Source organism: Solanum pennellii, chromosome 2 (assembly GCF_001406875.1).
Source record: "Solanum pennellii chromosome 2, SPENNV200".
Lineage (NCBI taxonomy): Eukaryota > Viridiplantae > Streptophyta > Magnoliopsida > Solanales > Solanaceae > Solanum > Solanum pennellii.
This window is the reverse complement of record NC_028638.1, coordinates 54,542,993-54,568,256: the sequence shown is the minus strand read 5'-3', so window position 1 is coordinate 54,568,256 and position 25,264 is coordinate 54,542,993. Positions and strand designations below refer to the sequence as shown.

At 31.1% G+C, this 25,264-nt stretch overlaps 3 protein-coding genes across 5 annotated transcripts; 2 read left to right on the top strand and 1 right to left on the bottom strand.

Moving 5' to 3' along the window:
* The first annotated feature begins 5,728 nt into the window (after positions 1-5,728).
* LOC107011081 (phosphate transporter PHO1 homolog 3-like) lies at positions 5,729-10,025 on the top strand. Its single transcript, XM_015210414.2, has 13 exons — positions 5,729-6,789; positions 6,876-7,176; positions 7,257-7,305; positions 7,395-7,466; positions 7,546-7,675; positions 7,816-7,936; positions 8,050-8,308; positions 8,398-8,502; positions 8,616-8,660; positions 8,786-8,935; positions 9,040-9,318; positions 9,404-9,543; positions 9,683-10,025. Exons 1-13 carry the CDS (start codon positions 6,204-6,206, stop codon positions 9,774-9,776), a joined length of 2,331 nt encoding a protein of 776 aa, XP_015065900.1. The 5' UTR covers positions 5,729-6,203; the 3' UTR covers positions 9,777-10,025.
* Positions 10,026-10,430: 405 nt separating this feature from the next.
* Positions 10,431-16,343, bottom strand: LOC107009225 (SPX domain-containing protein 4-like). Of its 3 annotated transcripts, XM_015208529.2 has the most exons (4): positions 15,976-16,276; positions 11,403-11,568; positions 10,891-11,210; positions 10,431-10,808 (listed from the first exon to the last, which is right to left on the bottom strand). In XM_015208529.2, exons 1-4 carry the CDS (start codon positions 16,216-16,218, stop codon positions 10,671-10,673), a joined length of 867 nt encoding a protein of 288 aa, XP_015064015.1. In that variant the 5' UTR covers positions 16,219-16,276; the 3' UTR covers positions 10,431-10,670. The 3 variants fall into 3 exon arrangements, with proteins under 3 accessions (XP_015064015.1, XP_015064014.1, XP_027770505.1); XM_015208528.2 differs by having other exon boundaries at positions 10,431-11,210; positions 15,976-16,343; XM_027914704.1 differs by lacking the exon at positions 15,976-16,276 and adding an exon at positions 11,684-13,281 and having other exon boundaries at positions 10,431-11,210.
* A 4,439-nt stretch (positions 16,344-20,782) lies between these two features.
* LOC107009301 (activating signal cointegrator 1 complex subunit 1-like) lies at positions 20,783-23,631 on the top strand. The gene is made up of 8 exons (XM_015208610.2): positions 20,783-20,936; positions 21,173-21,290; positions 21,395-21,507; positions 21,610-21,675; positions 22,045-22,141; positions 22,244-22,311; positions 22,977-23,014; positions 23,143-23,631. The coding sequence occupies exons 1-8, from the start codon at positions 20,922-20,924 to the stop codon at positions 23,363-23,365; spliced, it is 738 nt and encodes a 245-aa protein (XP_015064096.1). The 5' UTR covers positions 20,783-20,921; the 3' UTR covers positions 23,366-23,631.
* Positions 23,632-25,264: the final 1,633 nt, after the last annotated feature.

The window sequence follows — 25,264 nt, the reverse complement described above, 5'->3', positions numbered from 1 at the left end:
TGAGATCGGGTGAAAAAATAAAATTTTGAAATTGAAAATATTTTTTTTAAATTGATGTTTTTCCAAAGTAATTTGAAATTAGAGGAGGATTTTGGAAAATGTTTTTCTTAATTTTTTAAGGAAAGTCATTTTCCTTAATTTTGAGGAAAATGAGTTGATTTGAAAAATATTTTCCAAAACTTTTGTCCCAACCAAACATGAGAAAATTGGAAATTCCTTCGTACCAAACACACTCAATGTCTTCAATCATTAATTATTGAAAGTTTAATGAGTTTTTATTAACATAAACACATTTTATTTGAATAAGTGGTATTGGATTTGACCAAATCGATATCTGAACCTTTAGCTCCAACGTTGACCTGATATTAATCACTTCTCTTTGTCAGAATACATGAATATTTGAATGGAATTAGTCTTCTAATACAATATAGTTTAGATAATAGAAAAATCCTTTTGGTCAGAATTTGTTATTATATCTATGTTAATTTTATTTTTTTAAATATGTTTACCCTTTTAATTTTAATATATTTTAACTAAAAAATAAAAAAAAATCAATTTATTTTTAAATTAAATACACGCTTATTTTCTTGCTTTGTTCTTTTCTCAAGTACATAGAGCAGCCCACCAAAAACATAGACCGAGGCAAAGGAAACTATTTGTCTAACAAAGCCATATGAATTTTACACATGGATATTCTAAAAGAATATTATAATATAATCAGATCGTTTTTATTTGTTATAGTATGTAATCTATATTATTTTTAAATTACAAATTTCACTACGTGTTGATTGTAAGTATCTTTTGATCAATTTGATATTGTCAAATTTCATTTATAAGCTTTTAGATGGACGAAAAATTAGAAGGAATTAGTCCTATATATAACGATGGAAATCATGAAGTAGGTTATATGGATTATGAATTTATAACGCGTTTTGATTTTCTCGGCGTGAATTTGACTGTCCATTTTATCGTATGGTCTTTATCATATTATTTGAAACTCAGATCTTTTATTGTATGTATATTCCAACAACTTGGTCCACAAATAAAATATCACTTTAAATTCGAATGGAATAACAGAAGAAACACATAATAATGATGATAAAGTTTAAGATAAAGAATTATTAACCAAGTTTGATCAAGAAGAAGAACAGAAGTAAATGTACATATGTCCAAAAAAAAAAAAGTTTACATCTTGTAAAATTGATTATATCTTATCGATGGTTATTCAGCTTTATTTATCATGCAAATATTATTGTTATTTAATATATTTTGTTACATAAAAGTCAGAATTAACAAAAAGAAACATTTTTTTTATAATTCGTAAATACCATATAAAAGTCATGATATTTAAGTTTATCATATAAAAGTAATTCTTTTCTATTTGTTGTCACATAAAATCATTTTAACATTAACTAGAAAATAAATTTTTAAATTTACTATCAAAGAAAAAAAGGAAGAAGAAAGACACGTACACAAAACAGGTCCATGGTGCAACAATTTGCAAAAGGCATAATATATATATTATTAGACCCTGAATTTGGCTTCAAATTTTAACTTTGACATTTAACTTTCATAATGCACAAACAAATATTTTAATTATCCAACTTTTAAATAAATAAACACACGAGTCTTGCATGACACAATACACGTAAGACATCACGTAGGACAAAAAAATGACATGTAGAATAACATGCAGAACATGTGTGTCTATTTATTCAATTTTATACAAGTTTAAGTGTCTACTTGTACACACTCAAAATTAAAAAGTATAAATATTATTCAAAAACCAAATTAAAGAGTATATTTATGTGTTGTGTTTTTGCAAAAAGATGCAATAAAATTTGTGTAAAGTAGTGATAACGATACAACAAATGAGTACAATATATAATTTAAGAGCATAATTGATGAGTGGGGAACCTTTCTATTTCATGCAATTAATTCTATTTTGCAGCCTATAGCTAAATTTATTTATATACGAGTTATACTACGTAGAACTTATTTTACATGCACACATGACACATCTATTACTTTGGAGAATAAAACTCTAAAAAATATTAATTGAACACTGCATTATTTACTTTGACCTTATGGTAAATGTATCAATCCACATTTGTCTATGCTGTCACTGTTTGAGTCGATCTGGATATAAAGTTTATCTTTTGGTTTTGTTACGTTTATTTATTTTTTACTTGAATACTATATATGCATATAACAAAAAAAAATAAATTAAAAACTCAAATCATGATGTGGATTGTGTTACATCATGGATTTCATTTTACGTGCCTATTATATTCTTATTTAGTACAGTAAATATTTTAAATGCATTTTTGTGAGGACTTCCAGAACACGTCTAAAAAAAATTATTAGAATATAGGAAAAGGGTCGTGTTTGTTCATCAACCTTCTTCTTTCACTGTTAACACTTGCAGCATATATATCATCTATTTCTAGGTGACATCTGGTTCTGGTTGGAAGTAAAACATAAAATAATCATACAATTAAAGATTATTTTATATAGTAACATTTTGTCTGAATTTACATTACCAGAATATCTGGTTTAATAATGTTTCCTCATAATAAATACTAGCATAAGTTATCAAATATCTTTGTTTTATTTTATTCAAAATACAATGTGAATTAGGAACATGAAAAAAATGGTTGTAAAATCGGAGTTAATAAAAGGGCGTGTGAATGAGCTCTTTCTTTAACAACAATGACATAAATGAGCCAAACTGAATGATATAAATGAGCATTTTCTGAAAATTTGATGACATATTTAAATCTTTTTTCAGTGAAAAATTAACTCTTTTGATTTGATAATTAAAAATCGATTGAGATTATTAAAATTATAGTAACAAATGCATCTCCTTTATAATTTGTAGGCTATTTCAAAGTGAAGCTATTACCTACTCCGCATCCAAAAAAGTTAAAAGTAAAGGCTATAACGATTGCAAATAATTATTGTGGAATAAAAAAAGAAAATGTCAACAACTTTGGGTAATGGTGAAAGAAAGAAGAAAGTTTGGTAAATGGTACTTTCTTATCCAATTGGATGAGATAATATGCCTTTGTATCTTTTGACAGAGATTTGATGACACATTTTGCTATAATATTATACAAACTTTGTCTTCTCCCTGCTTTTCTTTTCTATTTGAATGGTTGTAGTCATCATTAAATTATTTCAAAACTACTCCTTCACCTTCAAGCTAATTTTTTTATTTTAATTCAAATTATTAGGGCCCGTTTTGATCATATGATATGATATCATGAGATAAAATTGAAATTTTTATTAGGATATGCGATATGAAATTTTAATATTGAATATTTTCTCGTAAATATAAAAATTTCATAAGTTTTAAAACTATTAAAGTAATTTCAATTATTTATTTAATATTATCAAATAAATAAAAAAAATCGTAAATCATATATAAATTATTATAAAGTTATTTGTTCTCCACTTAAGTAATTGTTTCATCAATATATTTGAGTAAAAATGAAACACATTTCATGGGCTCTTCAAAATTTTATTATTCAACAACCGTGAAGTGTGAGTTAAAGTGATTATATGTTGGTGAAAATAATAAATCTTATGTCGGTAAGAATGATAAATTTTAAAAAGTAATGATGTAACTATAAATTTTATTTACATGTGAAATAAATGGTTATTAGATATAAATGTGGGATTGTTTTAACAAAATATAAACTTGTGGATCAATTTTTGTATTAAAATAACTCAAATCATGATATGGTATTCTCACGTGATTTCATATCATGATTTTTGGAGAATATGATATCACATCCCATTATATGGAATCATGAGATGGAATCAGTGTAAAATCGCATGTCCAAATGTTGATTTCATTTCACGATATCATATCGTGATATGATATCACATGGTCAAACGTCTACTAAATGACATTTCTTATCATCAACAACAAGACATTATTTGTTTTCTCTCATATTTGAGCTTTTGTTTATGTGACTAAAAAATTATAAGTATTATTTCCTCCATTTAAAAAAGAATGACATAGTTTAACTTATAACGTAACTTAAGAAAAGAAAGAAAACTTTTTAACCTTGTGGTTCTAAATTAAAGCTATGTCAAATGTATCAAAATGCCTTTTAATATTGTGATCTTAAATATACAACGTGGAAAGTTAAAGTTAAAGTATTGTCAAAAAAGGAAAAGGGTGTTCTTCTTTAAACAGGCTAAAAAGAAAATAAAATCATTCTTTTTGAAAAGAGAAAATTGTAATTAAGAAAAAATTAAAAGAAACTCTTTTAAACTGAAGCTAAAAGCACTGTTTAATATGTAGGGGAGGAAGTAAAGTAAAGGTTGTTGAAATAAGTGTGGTCCTATAAACATAAAATGATCTCGTGTTCAATAAAATAAATAAAAATTTAGGTTTAAATCATATTATATTATAAGTGGGAAGTTTCAAGATGTAAAGTTGAATTACCATTTTATCCCTATACTAAATAAAAATATTATATTCATATTTGATTATTTTATTTTTAAAAAATATTAAGCAGTAAACTTTTTTTACTATTAATGAATTGAGAATATTTGAAGAGTTATGAAAATTAAATAATCTAAATGTTAAAGAAAATGAAGAGACAAATATTAGTTAATGAGAGCAAATAGGTAGAGATTTAAGTTGCACATTAACTAAAATATAGAAGCAGTTACCTTTACATTGCTAGAATCTTAAAAGTTGTAGATTTCAATACAATGAATCTCATAGTTAATATATTAATATATGTTATTTTCAATGATAAATACATGAAAAGAAGCTAAAGGGACTAATTAATCATTTAAAGTGAAAGTATTATATAAAGCCAAGAATAATTTTTATTTTCCTCAAGTCTCCTCTCCATTTTTATGGGCTCTAAAGAAGAGTATATCATTTTTCTGAGCAGTTTTTTCTCAATCAATGTCAAAGTTAAAGACTATTAAAATACGCTATGAACATTGTTGAATTTGTGCAAGAATTTCAGCTATGGATGTTGTTGGATTCGTCACAGAAATTTCTTAGTGAAGAATACACTCATGACACTTATTATTTAATTTCCTTGCTAGGGCTTAATATTTGCAACACACAACATTAATTTTACGGTAAAAGATTTCTATATGTTACTGATTTTACACATATTTCATTAACGTAGCACATAACATTTCACTTATTCATTTAAATATTGTAGTTGTATAGTTTTTTGGATTTTGGATCTTAGAAACAAAAACACCATATAGGATACTTATCAATTTTAAGAACATGTAATTTGTATTTTCTATTTTATAACACATAATATAACTTGAAAATATTGCTAATATATAATCTTCACAAAAATATTTTTATTTATATGGCCACACGCGCGTGGCGCGTACCCAAAAACTAGTTTCATTAAAAGCAAAAAAATATTAACTAGTACTCTATAATACATTTTCCTTATCTAGCTAAGTAGAACAACTAAGACGTATCGTGTAAACAAATTAGCCAACCACCTTTAATTAAGATTTTGTATGTATAATTAAAAAATTACTTTATGTCTCTTCCCTTTTTAAATAATCTCTTATTTCATTTTTTCATATTTATATTTATCAGTATAATATTACCTCGGTCCATTTATAAATATCATAGTAGACTAAAAAAGTATCAAATAGTAATATTTTAGTAAATTCTATTTATTTTTATTTTAATCATACGGAGAGATTATTCTCCATATTTAGAACGAAAATAAATGAGGTAGGATAGAAAGTGTATAGTTAGAAATCATAAATGTGATCATTATCAAACGATCGTAAGAAGATTTAGTCAATTAGTGAATAGTTCAAAATTGGCAACCACAGTTAACTGTGGCTCTGTCCATTGTTGAGAGGAAGAGGCTACCTCTCTGACAGAGCCCCCACTTGGTACTAGTATAATTTATTGCACAGTGAATTTCTGGGTTGCTGCTGGTGCCGCCATTGTTAAACAGTATTTGAAGATCAAGAAATGAAGAAGAAAAACTGTTGATTTTACCAAGACTAGTCTTACCAAAATCTTGTCTTTCTATTTTTCAACGACAACCTTTGCTAGTTTTGATTCTGACCTTTTCTTCACTGACGGCTACAACCCCAAAAACCCCAAGCCAACATTCTTATATAAACTCCGATCTTGTTCATTCTGAGTAAAACAGAGAAAACCCCCACTTTTTTTGATAAAGATGAAATTTGGGAAAGAATTTACATCCCAAATGGTCCCTGAATGGCAAGAAGCCTATATGGATTATAATTATCTAAAAGGTGTGTTGAAAGACATATCATGTTTCAAGAAGAAGAATGCACCGTTACCTGAAGTTGCAGCTACACCAAAAGGCTCATTAAAGAGAAGGATATCTATGTACAGAGCTTTTAGTGGTTTACAAAGTAGATTCAGTTTCAAAGATTCACCTGGTAGAGCTGACAATGAAGATGAAGAAGTTATTTTAGTAAGTTCACTGCAGCAAGAAGGGTCACAAGGACACAATCAAACTATGTTTCTTATGTCATCTGAACAAGGTGGAGAATATGAGATGGTTTTCTTTAGAAGACTTGATGATGAATTCAACAAGGTGATAACTTTTTACAAGAAAAAAGTAGGGGAAGTGAAGGATGAAGCTGATGAATTGAGTAAACAAATGGATGCACTTATTGCTCTAAGAATTATGGTTGATAAACCTTCGATTGGTATGCGTAGTGACCAAGTAATGATGGATGATGATACTACTTCGTCTCCAGGATTAGTAGTTCCTACTCATATCAGAAGTCCAGGTTAGTCCAATTTTTCGAATACTATGGCTGATTCCATGCCTCAAACCCGTGACCTATATGTAATTAGTTTAGATTTGTGTTTAAAGGTGGGGCACATATGGAGGCAATTCAAGAAGTTGAGATGACTGGTGAAGAAATTCTGGAAGAGGAATCAACATCTAAAGAAAAGAAGAATCTCATGCGTTTTAGGCCTGCTCCAATAGAGATTTTGGACAATGTAAAAATCAATATTGATCCCGCAACACCTATCTCAACTTTGAAAAATGTGATCAGAACTTCAAAAGCAAACGTAAAATTCAGCAAAGATGAGCTCAAAAAAGCCGAAGAACAAATGAAAAAGGCTTTTGTTGAGTTCTATAAAAAGCTTAGACTTCTGAAAAGCTACCGGTAATGGTGCAATTCTTTTCTCCCACTTATAGTTGTTTTAGTGTTCAATTTAACTAACATTTTGCTACTTAATGTATTAGTTTATTAAATGTGTTGGCGTTCTCCAAGATCATGAAGAAGTATGATAAGGTACTACACTGAAGTTATCCATAACTATTTGCCAATATAAAGTAGAATTTGTTAGTTTTGCCTTTTAACACTGCAATTTACTGATACAGACTACTTCAAGGAAAGCTTCTAAATCATACTCAGATATGGTTGATAAATCTGATCTTGGTAACTCAGATGAGGTGCATCTTCCTTCGTTTATTCGAGTTGCAACTATAGTTTGAAGTTTGAACTTCTCAATCAATCTATGCTTTTCCTTAGGTTAACAAGCTCATAGAAAGAGTGGAGGTCACGTTCGTAAAACATTTTGCCAATGGCAATCGAAGGAAAGGAATGAAACATTTAAGACCACAAGCTAAAAGAGAAACGCACCGAGTAACATTTTTCATGGGTAAGCATACATCCTTATTAGCATAAGCACTCTCTTCCTATCTAATCAAAATTCATCCAGGATATGTGCTTAGCAAAAGTTCGTACACTGCATCATAACCATATGTTCATTTTCGTAACTGGTGTACTTTTCACCTACAGGTCTGTTCTTTGGCTGCTCAATAGCATTAGTGGCAGCTATTGTTGTAGCGGTACGTGCACAGCACCTTCTAGAGCATAAGGATCGTGATAAGTATATGAATAACATATTTCCACTCTATAGGTGAACTAAACATATGACTTCTACAAATTCGTATTGATTCTTTCCTGATGTCTGTCTACAAGAGAAACCATGTTTAAGCAATACATATGAGTAATGAAGCTCTAACATTGCAGCCTATTTGGATACATTGTCCTCCATATGCTCATGTACGGGGCAAATGTATACTACTGGAAGCGTTTTCGGGTCAATTATCCCTTCATATTTGGCTTCAAGCAGGGAACAGAGTTAGGTTACAGACAAGTTTTCCTCCTTGCTTCTGGTGTTTCAGTACTTGCATTGGCTGCTTCACTCTTCCACCTGGATATGGATATGGACCCGAAAACAGGAAGCTATGAGACAGTGATAGAGCTGATCCCACTTGTCTTGGTGTTTGTAAGTTTAGATTCATTAGTTTCCTTCTACTTTCATTCTACAACTGATCTACACAAAAACCACTAATGATTTAAATCTTCTTTTTTCAGGTTCTTCTTCTAATAACTTTTTGTCCTCTGAACATTTTATATCGTTCAAGTCGTTTCTTCTTTCTAAGGACTGCCTGGCACTGCCTGTGCGCTCCCCTCTATAAGGTACCAGCAGATTCACAGAGTTGGTGTTTGTAAGTTTAAGAGATATACAGATTCACACACTTCAATATCACAGGAAATACGTACATACTAACTAGTTACACATCAATTTACAGGTTACTCTACCAGATTTCATATTGGCAGATCAACTTACCAGCCAGGTTTGACACTCTGCCTTTTTCATATTGGAAACTTATACATTATACCAAAATGTTGATGATTCAGTCAGAATGTGCAAATTTTCCTGTGCTTATCGCGAAAAACCAACTGTGCTCTTGTATTTCAGGTTCAAGCAATTAGGAGTTTGCAATTCTATGTCTGCTACTACATATGGGGCAACTTCAAAACAAGATCAAATACATGTCAGGACAGCAATGTTTATAAGATCTTGTACATAGTTGTTGCAATTATTCCCTTTTGGTCTCGGTTTATTCAGGTTTGAGAATTTTTACACCGCAAAATCATCATTCCCATTTCCCACTATAGATATCTTGACAATTATGTAATATGGTGCTTCGTATGATTTCATGATATATGCAGTGTCTTCGTCGCTTATTTGAAGAGAAAGATTCGATGCAAGGGCTTAATAGCCTCAAATATTTCTCAACTATTGTTGCTCTTGTAATGAGAACACTATATGATCAGAAGAGAGGGACCTTTTGGAAAGTAATGGCAGCATCAACTTCAGGAATTACTACAATTGCAAACACTTACTGGGACCTCGTCATAGATTGGGGTCTGTTGCAAAGGAATTCGAAAAACCCCTGGTTGAGAGACAAGCTACTTGTTCCACACAAGATTGTTTACTTTGTTGCCATTGTAAGTGGACACAGAATTCAAAACTTAACTATTAAAAATACTTGCAGTGGGATTAAGTTTTTGATGATTTTGAGTCTAAATGCAGGTTCTTGACATTATTCTGAGACTAGTATGGATGCAGTTGGTTCTAGATTTTCAAGAACTACCTCATCTGCACAAGAAAGCTTTTATTGCAATTGTTGCCTGTTTGGAAATCCTTCGCCGAGGCTTGTGGAACTTTTTCAGGTCAGTTTAAATTCTATACTCCGACTATTTAAAGAACTTTTACATACATTGATATATACAATAAATATAACATGGTCAGATACACCGATACTGGTTTTCTCTAACAGTAGTAGTTTTTCTGCTGTTTTTTGTTGTTCAGGTTGGAAAATGAGCACTTAAATAATGTTGGGAAATATCGTGCCTCCAAGTCTATACCCCTGCCTTTCAACTACGATGAAGACAAGAGCATGTAAAAGGAAAATCACCAGAGTAGTCGAGACTCAAAAATGATCTTCTTTTTTCCTATTGTCTTGTATAATTCTTTGATTCATGTGTCAACGGTGCTTGTAATGAAGTTTTGTTCATGAATGTATAGGATGAAAAGAAAGCTGATTGATGGATGGAATTATTTTCACGAAATAGTGCTTAGGAAAGTGATTGATGTATGAAATACAGCTAAAATATCCAGCTTTCTTCATCAAAATATTTAACAAAGCAATCAATGCTTGAGGTCTTATAGCTTTCTGAAGTTTCACATGAGAATGACTGGTAACATGTGAAGGCCATTCTCTAATTCTTACCAAGAATAAACGTCCAATCAACTTAAGTGGACATAATAGAAGAACCAATGAATATCAGGCATAATACGTAAACAGACACGCAACTTTGACCTCAGCTGAAAGCAAGTGTCTAAACACCTCAATTGACAACCAAACACTCTAATTTGAGGTGTCTAGATGTGCACTCTCAAAGTCGAAGAGTTTATTTGACAACTAAGACAGATGTGCACTCTCAGAGTCGAAGAGTTTATTTGACAACTAAGATGGACAACATAATACCCCTTTTCTATATGAAAAATCTGTTGATCAAAGCGGATGACATAGTCAGATTGACAAATCGGACACATAATAAACACACCATTAATAGAAATGGTAGCATCTATAAGCAGAGTGTTCAAGTCTTGAAAAGACTAACTTAAATGTTATTCATCTTCCGCAGAATGTACATCTTAAACGTTTTTGCCCTCTAAAGTATCAAACAAAATGAGAAGTAATCCAAGAATTACTAAAGTCCAGTTGGTGCTCAAAGTTGTCGACAGAGAGCAATTTATTCCAGAACAGTAGTATACAATGAAGAAGCTAACCATTTTATGTCAACAACGAAGCACTGAGCAAAGACCAACGAAGCAAACTAGAAAGGTGAACTCTATTCCGGTGGATGGAAATCCTCTTGATCTGTCTCTTTATCACTCTGAGAGGCAACTGACTGGTCTGAATCAGAGTTTTCTGCAGTTATAGCGCCTGTGCTATCATTATCTTGGTTACCAAAGATATAAGAAAATGATAGTGGATTATATGTGGAGCTTGCCTTCTTCAGTCCCTGAATAGCTTTGATTGCCGCAAGTGTACTTCTATATATATCCACATTTTCTTCCCCAAGTGGCAATGCCGGAGAAACATTTGAAGCATAAGAAGTAGTTGCTCCCGTCGGCTCTTCTGCAGTAGCATCTGATTCTACAACTTCTGCTTCCAAAGGAAATAGGAGCTCGAGATTTTCCTCACACTCACGAACTAATCTGTTCAGAGGCTCAGTTGTAAAGAAGGGCTGATCAAGAGCAAGTTGTGTGAAAGGGAGACGCAACAATCTCCCAGTTCGTTTATCGAACTTCTTCAAAATCTTAACAAGACCTAAAGGAACAAAACAATTTCTTATAGAAAGCTGATGTTGCACAAAATTAAAGCAAGACTTGTGCTTGAGTTATTCCTTTAAAACAGGAGCAATACGACACTTGAAACACAAATGCTTGAGCAATTGCAAGTTGTAACTAGCTAACTGAAATCACAATATATGCTTAAAATAGAGTATAAATGCTGTGGTACCTGCAAAATTTAGAGAGCTGTAATTTTTAAGAAGAACCATCTCCCCGTGTATGGCAACAAAGTCTTTACGTATACCCATCACGTCATCACTAAATTCACTGTCTTTTGTGAGAGCTCCACCTTTGCCACTCTTCTCTTTCACTCTTTCAATTCGTTCCTTTAATTCCTGGTATAGAAGTAGATGACATAGGATCAATTCCCTTACCAAAGACAATTACAATTGATACCCACATATTTGAATATATATTTGTTTTTTCACTGCTAAATTCTTACTTGCTTACTCTGGGGCATATTCTATTGAACCCATCCTTCCCTATTCTACATCTCCAAGACAACGAAAAAGAGAGAACTAAAGAAATCCTATTTTCTGTCCCCCTCTGGAACTCCATCAGAGAGATCAATCCAAATCCAAATCCAAATGGAAGAAGTTCCCTTGATAATTCAAACCAAAATATTTTCCCTTATTCCATCTACCAGCGCACTTGCTTTTCAAGTTGACACCACAAGCAAATGTCATCCTCCACAGCAAAACAACAACAAATCCAAAAGAGAATGAACTTCTAAATAACACATGGCATAGTTCATTTCACCACAAAACAATCCTAATACAAGACTAAGATAGATACCAATTTTCCACCCAAGGCATGAAACAGATAAGAGTAACAATTGAAGTCCAACTCCCTCCCTTCCAAATTTCATCCTGTTTTGATAAGAACAAAGATGAAAGGAGGGGAAACATCATTATGATATCCCACCAAATGTCGTTGTCAAGACCTAACCTCAGCCTATGCTGATTCAGATAAAATGTTCGTCATTCATGAAAATTTGGCAACTTTACAAAGCTAGCATTATGGAGACTAAAAGAGACCCAACTTAATCAAATTAAGGGGAAAAGTAAGAGACCGACTGTCATTAGCTATAGGATACTGCAAATGAGAAAAGTAATAAAATAACTATAACTCAGCCCCAAACAAGTTGGGGTCAGCTAAATAAATCCTCTAACTATGATTCTCCATTTAAATTCATATCAGGTCAGCCTTAGCAGAATAAACTATAAAATAAAGAGTATTAAATGTTCTCTATACTTTCAACTAGTAAAAAATCCATTCCAGTTAATTGATGCTCATGCAAATGATAAAAGACACTACAAGTAAAAAATGTCTCTCAAATAGCACATACTTTTAATCTTGAGTGCTTTTTATCTCCACAAAGAATGCTTCAATTTAAATTTTAAAAGTTAATCTGTCACCCTACAATAGTTTTATACAAAGCATAAAAGTTGATAGATGCAGCCTTTTCCCATTATTAGTAAAAGTATTTACCTTATTAAAAAGGTTGATAGATGCAAGCTTTTAACTCAACCATTTCTGCTCAACTTTAATGTATGCAGCAAACTTGAGAATTAAATTTGCCAGTACAAAGAATCCAAGGATCAACTAGTTAGTAGTAGTGAATTCAAAAAAAAATCCTCTGGACTGCCACTAGCATGACTCGTTGCTAACTCCTACTCAGTGTTTTGGACGGCGAGAGGCGACAAAAGGCGACAAGGGTCTGCCTCGCCACGCGGCGAGGCGCTCGCCTTTTTGAATCGAGGCGCCAATTAACACCAAAAATTAAACATATTTAATTGCACATATAATATTCAAAATTTCAATAGCAATTACATATCTTACAAATACTATAATAATTACTATAGAAAGAATTATTATTTTTTTCAAAAAAATAATGGACAGCAGTCACAGACTCACAGCACAGTGAAAACATAAGACATTTTACAGTAATCTGGGACAAAACAGAGAGTGAAGAAAATAGAGGGAAAAAAGAGTAGCGAAGAAAACTTGAAGAAAACAGAACTGAAAGTCTGAAACGAAAATTGAAGTAGAAGAACAGAAAAAAATAGGTATACCTCAGGTCTTCAGCAGTAGCAACTCGAAGATGATGGAGACCAGGAGAAGAGATCACGAGGGGAAGAGAGTCGCGAGGGGAAGAGAGTCGGGGAGAAGAGTGCGCAGCAGCAGATTTTGAAAATATAAAAAAGCCCTAATTTTGACTAATATTGTTAAGTCAAATATTTTTTTTAAAAAAAATAAAAAAGGCGCTGCCTTTTCTGGCGCCATTAGGTCGCCATGGGCCGCCTTTTGCATACCGCCTCGCCTCAGTGGGGAATGGCGAGGAGGCCTCGCCTCGCCTCTCGCCAAAGGCGATGAGGCGCTCGCCATTCACAACACTGCTCCTACTATGTGTAGTTTAAACAAATAGAGCATAAAGTTAAGCCTTCAGACCATTGATTTACTCAGCTATTAATTAAACATGGTGATTTTTAGGGTTGTTAATGTTCATATGTCGATTATTTCAAGACCATTGAACTTCACTATAATGAAAGCACGGGTCTGAATTTCATATATTTTATGTGTGCATTAGCTACAACCAAAGAAGAGAACTGTACAATATAGACAGCACAACCCATTGTGACTGAATTCATATGCAAGTTCAGCTCTATATTCAATATTTAGGTGCCTATCTTACTTCATCCACTGCTTGTGCCCACATGAGATGTATTCTTATTAACAAACAAAACTTGCAGTTGAAAATAGCACAATGAACTGGAAGTTGTGGGACACGAGAAATAAACCGTCAAACCCTTGCCAAACTGGGCAGTAACCATACAACATCGATGAAACTAACTGGCAGCACCATCAAATTTGGAAGAACTTTTCTAAGGCAATCTAAGTTTAGGGATGCCATGTCGTACACATATGCAACACATGATGACATGAAAGTTCCTCCTTTCAAGTCCTTTTTCTTTTCTTTTATTTTGGGGAGGGGATGTGATGGGGGATGAGGGAACCACATGAGTCAGTGGAGCATCGGTTCACTCTAACAATTTTCTGTCTTTGGTGTTAAAAAAATACTTAACATTCGGGACAACAGTCACTTTCTGAACAATCTGATCAAAGCAAGTCTACAGTTCCAGGCTTCTAGCGGTAATTGATACTAAACCTGTGTAAATGAAGTGACCTGATTGTTTTTTCTCCTTTGACCAAAATAATGGTTTATATTTTTTTAAGTGAAGGTTTATTATCTCTGGAACTCAAATTAATATAAATTATTAGTACATTATATTACTTCAAACTTAATGTACATCTCTCCTTTTTTTAATCAGGTATGGTGGAATTTCATTAAAATTGCATCTGTAGATGCTGAAGGCAAATTCAATGTGCATCTTACTGCTAATCCTTCCATATTATCATATAAATGGCAGGCAAATATTTTAACCACTCTTTGGCCAAAATCAATATAACAGTTTGTTCAAACATGTTATATTAAGTATTACAATAAAAAGGACCTGAATAGAGTAGAATGGTATAAGAGGATTCATACACCTGATCTGAGATAAAGAAGTAGTTGTTTGATTGATGGATAGATTGGCTGTTTGTACGCTATTTAACTGCATAAATCAAGGTAGGATGTTTTGTTGATTAAGCACCCAAGAGTTGGCAAAGTAATTAAAGAAGTGGGTGAATACCTTGGAGACTAGAGTTAAATCCAAGTACATTTTTTTAAAAAAAACTAGGTGAATTTTCCCATTTGTGATCTCAAAAGCATTGGCAGTTAGAGTTACCTATACCTATATTGATGGGAGGTAGCAGGAACTTGGTAGAATCAAAGTGGCCATAAATCGGCTTGGGACCACCGTTATAAGATTAAAAATAACGAAGGTCGTATTGATTATGACAGAAGTATCATAATTTAAGATATGTAGGGTCATTTCTTAAAATAGTTCAATAGTTTGGGAAGGCACTAAGGTGGAATATACCATCAATATACTCTTATGTTTCAGCTTAACTAAGAATATTCTCCAAGTAGCTCCTGTGATGCCTTCTCCCTAACCACTTATTTATTTGTTATTGCATATATCAGTCACCTCTCAGCTTGCTGCAGCCAATTAAAATGTTGTCGCCCCTCTCAAATTCCTCATAATCTCATTTACATTTACTTCCCTCCCTTTGTACTTCAACTACAGTCATCAATTTCCATAATTGCAATTGCCCTGCATTAATACTTTCACAAAACTCCAGTCAAATGCTACTTTCAAACTTTTATGTGTAGCACCAGATAAAACCTTAAAAATCTCTTCATCGAGTGATTTCTTACATGTACCAAGTCTTGGTGGATAAGAGTTATCCAGTACTTATGCTGTTGGAATATGAAATTAGTCGTGATGGCACAAGTTGGCCCACCACATTTGTCAAGAATATAAAGTGTCTACATTCTATTCACCATACTCTAGAACAACATTGTAACAAGCAGTACAGGTAAACCCCTGTTTCACAACTTTAATGATCCGTCAAAAGTATGGAAATTAAATTAGAAGTTGGAATAATCAGCAGTAGAGATAATCCTTGTGCAATATACAAGATTAATGTGGTAAAAGAATATGCACCAAACAAGAATTCAGATAAAATATCAAGAAATTGGGAGTAGCAGAGTATAATGGATTCATCTAGCCGGCCCCAATCCGTTCTGATTGACCTACTAAGATATATTTGTATGTATAGAGTAGCGAAGAAACCTGTAATCGAATAATAAATTCCTCCTCTTTATCGACATAGAAATCGTTGAATTTGTCAAGTTCCTCATTGAGAATTCTGACGAACCAGTCCTGCGGAGGATTGTCAGCGCCGTCGGGAAGATTATCGGCGGTGGATGGAAGGTTCTTGAGAAGCTTCTTGAGGGGTTTGTAGCACAAATACTTGTCCCTCCATTCGGGTAGGGTTTCTTCTAAATGCGTTGTAAACTCTTTACCGAATTTCATAAGAATTAATCAAGAAAAACACAGCAATCAAATCAATTTCACAATGAAACAACCTTTTGTTTGGGTCTCTGAATGTAAGGAACAAAAGAAAATATTCTTTTTTTTTATTATAAAAGCAGGGGATATCAGTAATGGTAAACGCAGAGATTATAATATAATTTTTTTGTATTTTTAATTTGTAACAATATAGTCAATGAAGATAATTATGAATGCTACGCATATGCGAGAAATAGTAGGAAAGTTGCGATGGAGTTGGGAATCTTTTGTTTACAGAAATAAATAATATTATTGTGTTTCTCATATTTGTAAGTTTGTAAAAGCAGAATTGCAAATTTTTTGTAATCAACTTGGCAATTTCATAATGGCTTTTTATGTGCATCAAAGCAATAAATGACGCAACCCACGTTTCTACTTTACTGCACTTCTTTCTTTTAATTCTTAATTTTTCATTGAAATTGAAATAACAAAAATATATCCAAAAAGGAGAAATTATTATGAGTAGAAGTGAATTTAGACCCTCAATCAGTTTATTACTAATTAAAATCTTAATGGGACAGTAGATTAAGGCAAGAATCAAATTTAGATATTTAATCAATTAAATTACTAAAATTTATATTTAAAGATAACAATCTAATTTAGATAATCAATCAACTGATTATTAAGATTACAAATAAAGGATCAAGATTATTCTATATTTAGTTTGTTGCATGTATCAATACAAAAAATTTATGACATATTATTACCATTTCATAAAATTGAATGAATTGAATTACTAAATAAGTTATTTAATTACTATATTTTTTTTTCAGATCAAAATAGTTTGAACGGTGACACACAGTCAACTCCTCTACTTTAAAATATTGTTTCCCAATTTCTTTTATCTTTTAATATTAAATTATAAGTATACTAACATTTTGTTGCTCCATAATAATTGAATAGAAAATTTTAAAATGCTGACCGACCCAATTTTTTGATTGAATTAATGTGCAGTATTCCTACTTAAAACCCTTGATTAAAAATTTGCATCAGCTATGTCGTTACCATTTGCTTGTCACATCACAAGTGAGACTTTTCCTCATTTATTTGAGAAATTAATTAAAAGCAAGTCTCCAACAATCAGTTTACTGGTTATCTTGTATTAAATGCTAAAAGATCATTCATATTTTATACTAAATCAATGAATATATAATATGTATTATTTTACTATCTAACATGTACTGCATCAAACTCATAAGGTTAGAGCTTAATTTGTTGGAATTTTTCGTGATGAGCCCAAACACTAAAATAAATACACAAAATATCCTTTCCGATAATTATTACATTCAAAGAAATATTATTTTTTTCAAAATTCTTACAAAATTTAGTAATACCTTCAAAGTAAATAATTCAAATTCGTATAACTATATGTTGGATGTGAAAGTAAGATTAACAAAAATAAAATTCAAGTATCTTAAATCAATAATTCGATTAAATAGAAAAATTAACAATGATATCATAAATCAATTGATGTGAGATGGATACATTGTCCTCCATATGCTCATGTACGGAGCAAATGTATACTACTGGAAGCGTTTTCGGGTCAATTATCCCTTCATATTTGGCTTCAAGCGTTTCCGTTCTTACTATTTAGTCGGAACTTGGGTGGGTTAAAGCAGGTTAGGTTAAATTTGGAAGTGTTTGAAAATGGATCAATATCAGTGTTTTTGAAAAGGGAAAATTGTATATAATGACAAATTAATAAATTAAATTAATTGTTATAATCATCATTTGATTTAATTGTGTTCCGTAGCAAACTGGTTTGTCAGTTACATCTCTGTCTCAAACTCTTGCTCGCCACTCTCCTCTCTTGCTTCATCTCTCGCTCGCTTCCTCTCACTTTTATACAAACACAAGTGTATAAAATCTGTTTTTATTTGTATAAAGCGAGAGGAAAAAATTGCATAAATACATATATTTTTGTTCCTCTCTCCCAGATCTCGCTCGCCACTCTTCTTAATCTCGCTCGTCACCCTCGTCTCTCTTGCTTATACAAACAGAAGCAAAATGTATAAATTATTTTTCTGTTTGTATAAAGGGAAAGAAAATTGTATGTACACATGCAAATACATATATTTTCGTCCTATACACTTATAATTATAATATCAATATTTTAATATTTAAGAAGACTCATTAGCAACACTTTCAGTAAAAATATCAAATTTTAGTTTGTTATATATCTTATTTATATAACAAAAGGGAGAAAATCAAGGGAGAGAATATTTCAGAAAAAGGTAAGGATCACTTAATTTTCTCATCAAAATAAAATTTAAATTTTGTTTTTTTTTTCTTCAGAATTTTTACCTTTTTAAAATTATATTTATTCCACAATATATTCTATTTATATGTATTATAGTTTTTATTAGTTTGTATTCATTTCAATAGGTATGCCGAATGTATCTATATAGTCATTTAAGAAATATATTTGTATTCATATATTTTTTTCCCTATATAGTTATTTTTTTCTTCAAAAATCTTGTATGTATTGATTTCAATATGTATTTTATTTGTATTTCTATTTATTCTAGTTTTTCTTTAGAATTTTATAAAATAATATATAAAATACAAAAAATTAATTTGATGAAAAAGTGAATGAAATATAAAATTGAAAAGAAATAATTGAATATTTGGTGTACTCATTCTTAAATAAAATACATAACTAGTTGACATACCTTTAGAATAAATACAAATTAGAAAAAAATGTCAAATTCAGAAACAATGCAACATATTTTGAATGAATACAACTATTAATTATAAAAATACATACTGACTAAAACAGTATCAAAATTCAATATATACTTCCAAATTTATGAATACAAAAAACAATAAAACTATGAAATACAAAAATAAATACTAAATGTGGTACATTGACATAACTATCACAAAAAAAAACAGAATACAAAATGAATTAAATATATGAAATACAATTCCAAATCTATGGATACAAAATACAATAAAACAATGAAATACAAAAATACATACTGACTAAAACAGCAACAAAATTCAATATACACATCCAAATCTATGAATACAAAAAATATTAAAACTATGAAATATGCACAATCAAACTTATATAATGTGTTACATTGACATAACTAACAAAAAAAAAACAGAACACAAAATACAATAAATATATGAAATAAAAAAAAAATACTAACTATAACATAATAAAAATTCCATATACACTTGCAAATGCATTGTAACATGAATTTTTTTGAATCTTAAAAATTACTAAACAAAAAACATGCAAGACACAGAACATGCAAAAAAAAAAAATACCTCTTCTCCAACAAATTGGTCTTCTTCAACTTCATGGTGATGAATTTGTTGGGATTTTGCACATAACGGATTCAGACATTTTTCCCCGTCGTATATCCTCCTTAGATTTAGAAGCGAAACCTACATTGTTGTTTAATTCTTGAGTGAAAAAAATTAAATGATGAAAAATCAGATGAACTTTCATTATTTTGTCCAGTACCTCTAGTAACTCTCTTGAAAACGTCTATTGAAAAAAGAATTATGTAGTCTCAAACCCTAAAAAATGTTTTAAATAAATTGAATCTGAAAAATTGAAAAAAACACTAAAATCACTAAGTAAATAAATAAGGAATCTAAAAAACATAATACTCAAATCAATGTTAATCTTCAAATCAAATCTTGCAACAAAATTAAATGAGAATAATAGAAAATATTAATATATTGAATCGAAAATCTGTGGAATTGATTTGGAAGAATGTTAGGGAGAGAAATTGAAAAGAAGAGTAAGAAAAAAGAGAAAAATTTGGGGATTTGATTAGGAAGATAGTAGGAGTAAGAAATTGATAAGTTTAAGAAAAGAGAGAAAAAAATTAAAATGACATTAATATCTATCCAATTACATAAATATAGAAAATGTGTAATATGAGAGAGAGAAAAAATGGTGTAAATAATGAGGGGAAAATATTAATAATATCAGAATAATTATTTATTTTTAAAATAGTGACATTTTTGACATGTTTACTAATATTATTAAAGTATGGATATTATCACTAAATAAGTTATTTTCTTTTGACTAGTTAGCTAAATTTCCCATAAAAATACTCTCATGCCCAGTTTCTTTTCTCTTTCTCTCTTTCTCGTTTTATACAAATTCAAATTGTATATAATTTTTCTCTTTCTCGTTTTATGCAATTCATTTAATTGTATATTTTCCTGCCCAAATCTCTTTTGCCTTTCTATCTTTCTCATTTTATACAAATTCAAATTGTATATAATCGTTCTATACACTTATTATTATACAATTCGTTTTTATACAATTTTCTGCCAAGTCTCTTTTCTTTCTTGTTTTATACACTTTGCTTTATACAATTAGTTTCAATTGTATATCTATAGTGAATTATGCGTAAATATGTTTGCTATATAGCGTAATTATGCAAACTTCATTATAACATACAAATATAAATTTTATGTTTGATATACGTGAAAATTGCCCTATATTATTCATATAAAAAGTCACTGATCCAACCCATTAAAATATGAATGAATTGTTTTGGTGGGTGAATCCGACTGAAAGAAATTGGTAAACATCACGTGAGTTGACCCGTTCATCCCAAGTTTCCCAACAAAGAGAAGAAACATAGAAGCAAAAATACAATTTCTCTCCTCCATACCAACGCAGCTTTCATACTATGTCGACTTCTCAAGTAAGTTTTCTTCAGCTGAATTTGGTTATGTGATTGTTTCTTACTATTTTAGTGTAAAATTTGATGTTATGGATGAGAGATTTATAACTGCTTGAACTCAGCATGATTTTATCACAATCAACTAGATTCTTTACTATGGATGTTACCTTCTCTGTGATTGATTCATAAAATCATGAATACAAATTTATTCTTCCACTTGTTTGACTTATTCCTAAAGGTTCTATGTGCGCCTGTAGGCAATTAAAAGCAAAAACGTTGGGTACACTCATTTTGTATCACTTCCATTGACCTTGCCGGATGAAATGGTCACCAAGCTCAACAACTTTAAGAATTCGCTTCTTCAAACTAATAAAGTTAATCCACATGAAAAATCTTATTTCTGCATTTTTTTTTTCTTATGTTCAATTTTTTTCCTTCATAATGTCATAATTTCTGACAAATGTTTTAAGACTCAACAGGTTTGGGAATTGACAAATCCATTCTTATTAAGCCAAATACATTACACTTGACTGTGCAAATGCTGAAGCTTTCGAATACTAGTCGAATTGAAGTTGCTGCTGACGTTTTGCGGGTGAAATTTTATACTTAGATGGCCATTTTATTCCTTTTGTAATGTATTTTTTCATTGTCTAACTTTTCATAATACATAAATTGCTTTTCATTGTCTTTCCAGAGGGTCTCACCAAAAGTAATGGATGCTTTGGAGCAACGTCCTGTGTATATAAGATTGAAGGGTTTGGTAATTCTTTATTCAAGTTATGCAATTATTGGCTTCTGTAAATTTGTAACTCTGAAACAGACAAAGGGTAAATGTGTATTAGAGCCTCCAACCATGACGTTGGTAGCAATGTTGACAAACTTGGAATTACGCAAAGCAATTGAACATAATGATTTAGTGACTGCAAAGAGAATCTAAATAGTGATTTCATTTTCCTTTTCATGTTACTCCAATCTCTTTTTATGAATGCTTATTCAATTGATCGGTCCCTGTGTGTATTATGGAGAGAGACTGCTATCATGTAGATGTTTCGATTCTGTTGCTTATTATGAGATTTGACAAAGGCATTAGTTTTCTTGGCTGGAACTCGGATTTGTTCTTATTCTGCAGGAATGCATGAAAGATAGAGGTACTCGAGAAAAAGCTTATGTTGTACATGCTCCTCTGGAAGTAATTGGTGGTATACCCAGACTTAAACGTGCCTGTCGTATCCATAATTTCTGGCATCTTCTTCCCTCACTCTAGCCACTATTTTAATTTCTCTGCTATTTTAAAGGAATTTGGTACCTGTATACCTTAGCTTTTCTAGGGGTGATAATTGATGCGTTCGTTGAAGCTGGTCTTGTTCTTGAAAAGGATGCAAACCGTGGGTTACTGGTATAGCTCTCAATGTGTTAATTTTTTATTCTGGTTAATTTTGTTGGCAATTTTTTTTAATTTTGTTGGCAATTTCTTTATTGTTTGTCCATTAAGGCTCTCTCCTTGACCATTCAGTCTAGTGCTGTTGAGTCCTTGCTTTTCCTTTACCTGTAAAATGCAATTTATTCATCACAATCAAGGGTCTTGAATGTACCCTGGGGCCTGGGCTTTGGTCTATGGTACAAAAGCCTGGTATTTAAGTGGAGAAGGGTAGACAGGAGGGCCTGTAATCCATCGAGTTCCCTCGGGGATTTCTTGGCTATAAAAAAACTACAGCCAGAAATGGTTCAAGCCTTTTTTGAAAAGGGAAGTAGATTTACCCACTACCAAGAATCAATATGGCTGCAACCATTTTATTTTTATACCTTTGGAATTTGGCTTTTTTGATTCTTGCCTCCTGCATTCCAACTATATGCATCGACTTATTTCTTCAATTGCATTTTGCTTGCTGTGGTGTCATTTGTTTTTGTTCTTGTATCAATAATCAAACATTAAATACTTGAACTTTATTCTGTCAATATATTTTATCGTCTCTGGTGGCTTCTTTTTTTTCCTCTTACCATGAAAATCTCCTGGTGGAAATTAATAAATTTATCTTCTATTTTTGCCATCTTCTAATACAGTTGCATGCCACAATAATGAATGCGGGAAATAGAAAAAGGTAATGTTTTTTATTCTTTCATTGTGTCTAGTTTATTCTTGGCTTAAAGTCTATTATGATTCTACCAATTGCATAACTATCTTTGCTGTCAAGGTTGTACTGACTTACTATTTCGTAAACTGTATCAGTAAAACATCAGGAAAAACTGAGCCTTTTGATGCACGAACAATTTTTGCTCAATATGGCAAAGAAGAGTGGGGAGAGTGTTATATCCGTGAAGCTCATCTTTCACAAAGGTTTGTCTACGATGACAATGGTTATTTCCATTGCTGTGCTTCCATCCCATTCCCTGAAGAAAAGCAGGGTGCGTTTCCTACGATGAAAAACTTTTTTCAGAAAATGTTTTCTTGAAAAATATGTTCTACGGCAAAACAAGTGATCATTTCACATTTTCTGGTGTGTGTTACATGTAGTTAATATATGACATATGCTTGTATAAAAAATTGTTTGATGGATCGATGACATTATATACAGTTTCTTAGTTTGTACACACTTGGACGCTATCTACAGCTTTTCGGATAATCATTTTTTGTTACCCCCTGTATTGTGTTGTAGTATTAGCTTAAAAACAATATTATCTAGTGTTAAAAGTATATTGTATTGCATGATTAAATCCATTATATATGTAACGACTAAAGACTCAATTGATGCAACAACCATAGGTATGGTGTGGTTCGATTCAATTGTTATATGTTACTCTTTTCCATCATTGTCATTACTTATTATTAATAGTCCTATTTGTTTCTTTTACTCGTCTTGCTATTGAACTCTTACTCGATCTGTACTGTATTGGACACCAACCCCTCTGATTTCTAGCTTGTCTGTCTTTTTGTTTCTATTTTTTTTTTTTGCCTTTCTGCACTTCTTTTTTCCTTTTTATGCAACATTTTTGTAAAAATATTATGAGGCATAACTTGTGACTAAATAGGAAAATGGATGTCTTTCAATTATTTTTGTAATTGCTTTTATATCTAATACAGTAATACTTGCAACAGCCAAGGTTTTTAAAGTAAACTTATTAGTAATTCTATATTATTATACACAGTAAAAAAAAATGTTAATAATATTATCTATTCAAATTTTGCATCTAGAAATAAAATTCAAGCATTCCATCTGCAAAATAATACTCAAGTAACAGCCAACCAAAAAGTTGTAAGGAACTTCTGAATCGTGTATTACTATCGGGTTGAGTTGACCACTCTCTGCATTATCATTCAAAAGTCAAGAATATATTGTAGGCAACTTTTACATATAGCAAACACGAAATTTAAATTTGTATGTTATAATAAAGTTTGCATAATTACACTCTATAATAAACATATATATATTCGCTATACATATACAAAAGAAAGTTATGCCTATTTCGCTATACATATATACAAAGAAGCAATTGTATAATTCGTTGGTTCCTCTTCAGATTTATATAATTTCGCTGACAGGCCATTTGTATAAATTGTTGTAAGCCTCTTATATGTATAAATCGTTGTTAGTCTCTCAATTCAATTGTATGTGTTTGTATATCTCTATAAAATTTAAATTTGTATACTCTTGAATCGAATTGTATAAAACAAAAAAGAGAGAAATTATATACAATTTGAATTTGTATAAAAAGAGAAAATGAGAAAGGCAAAAGACTTGGACAAGGAATATAAAATTGAATCGAATTGTATAAAACAAGAAAGAGAGAAATTATATACAATTAGAATTTGTATAAAATGAGAAAGAGAAAAAGACAAAGAGACTTGGGAAGGGAAATATTTGTATTGTATAATTATAAGTGGTATAGGGCGGAAATATTGTATTTGCATGTGTATATACAATTTTCTCTCGCTTTATACAAACACAAACACAATTTATACAATTTCTGTTGTATAAAACGAGAGAAGCGAGCAACGGAGAGCGAGCGAGAGAGGGAAAGTGACAAGCGAGAATATACAATTTGCTATGGAACACAAATAAATCAAACGGTAGTTAATATATTTATTTTATATCATTAATTTGTCATTCAATATAATTATTTCTATATTGTATTGTGTGTTATTATCGGATGGTTGTAACTTGGGCTGACAAAATGGATGATTTATATGGATATCTACTCGTATTTATTCATTTTGAATGGGTTGGGCACCCAACTCAGTTAAAAATGAATAAAAATGAACAATACTTATAGTATTCATTTAAAAGTGGTTAATTAAATGGATAAAAAATTTCATTCATAACAAATAAAAATAAATGAGATTAGGCGGGTTA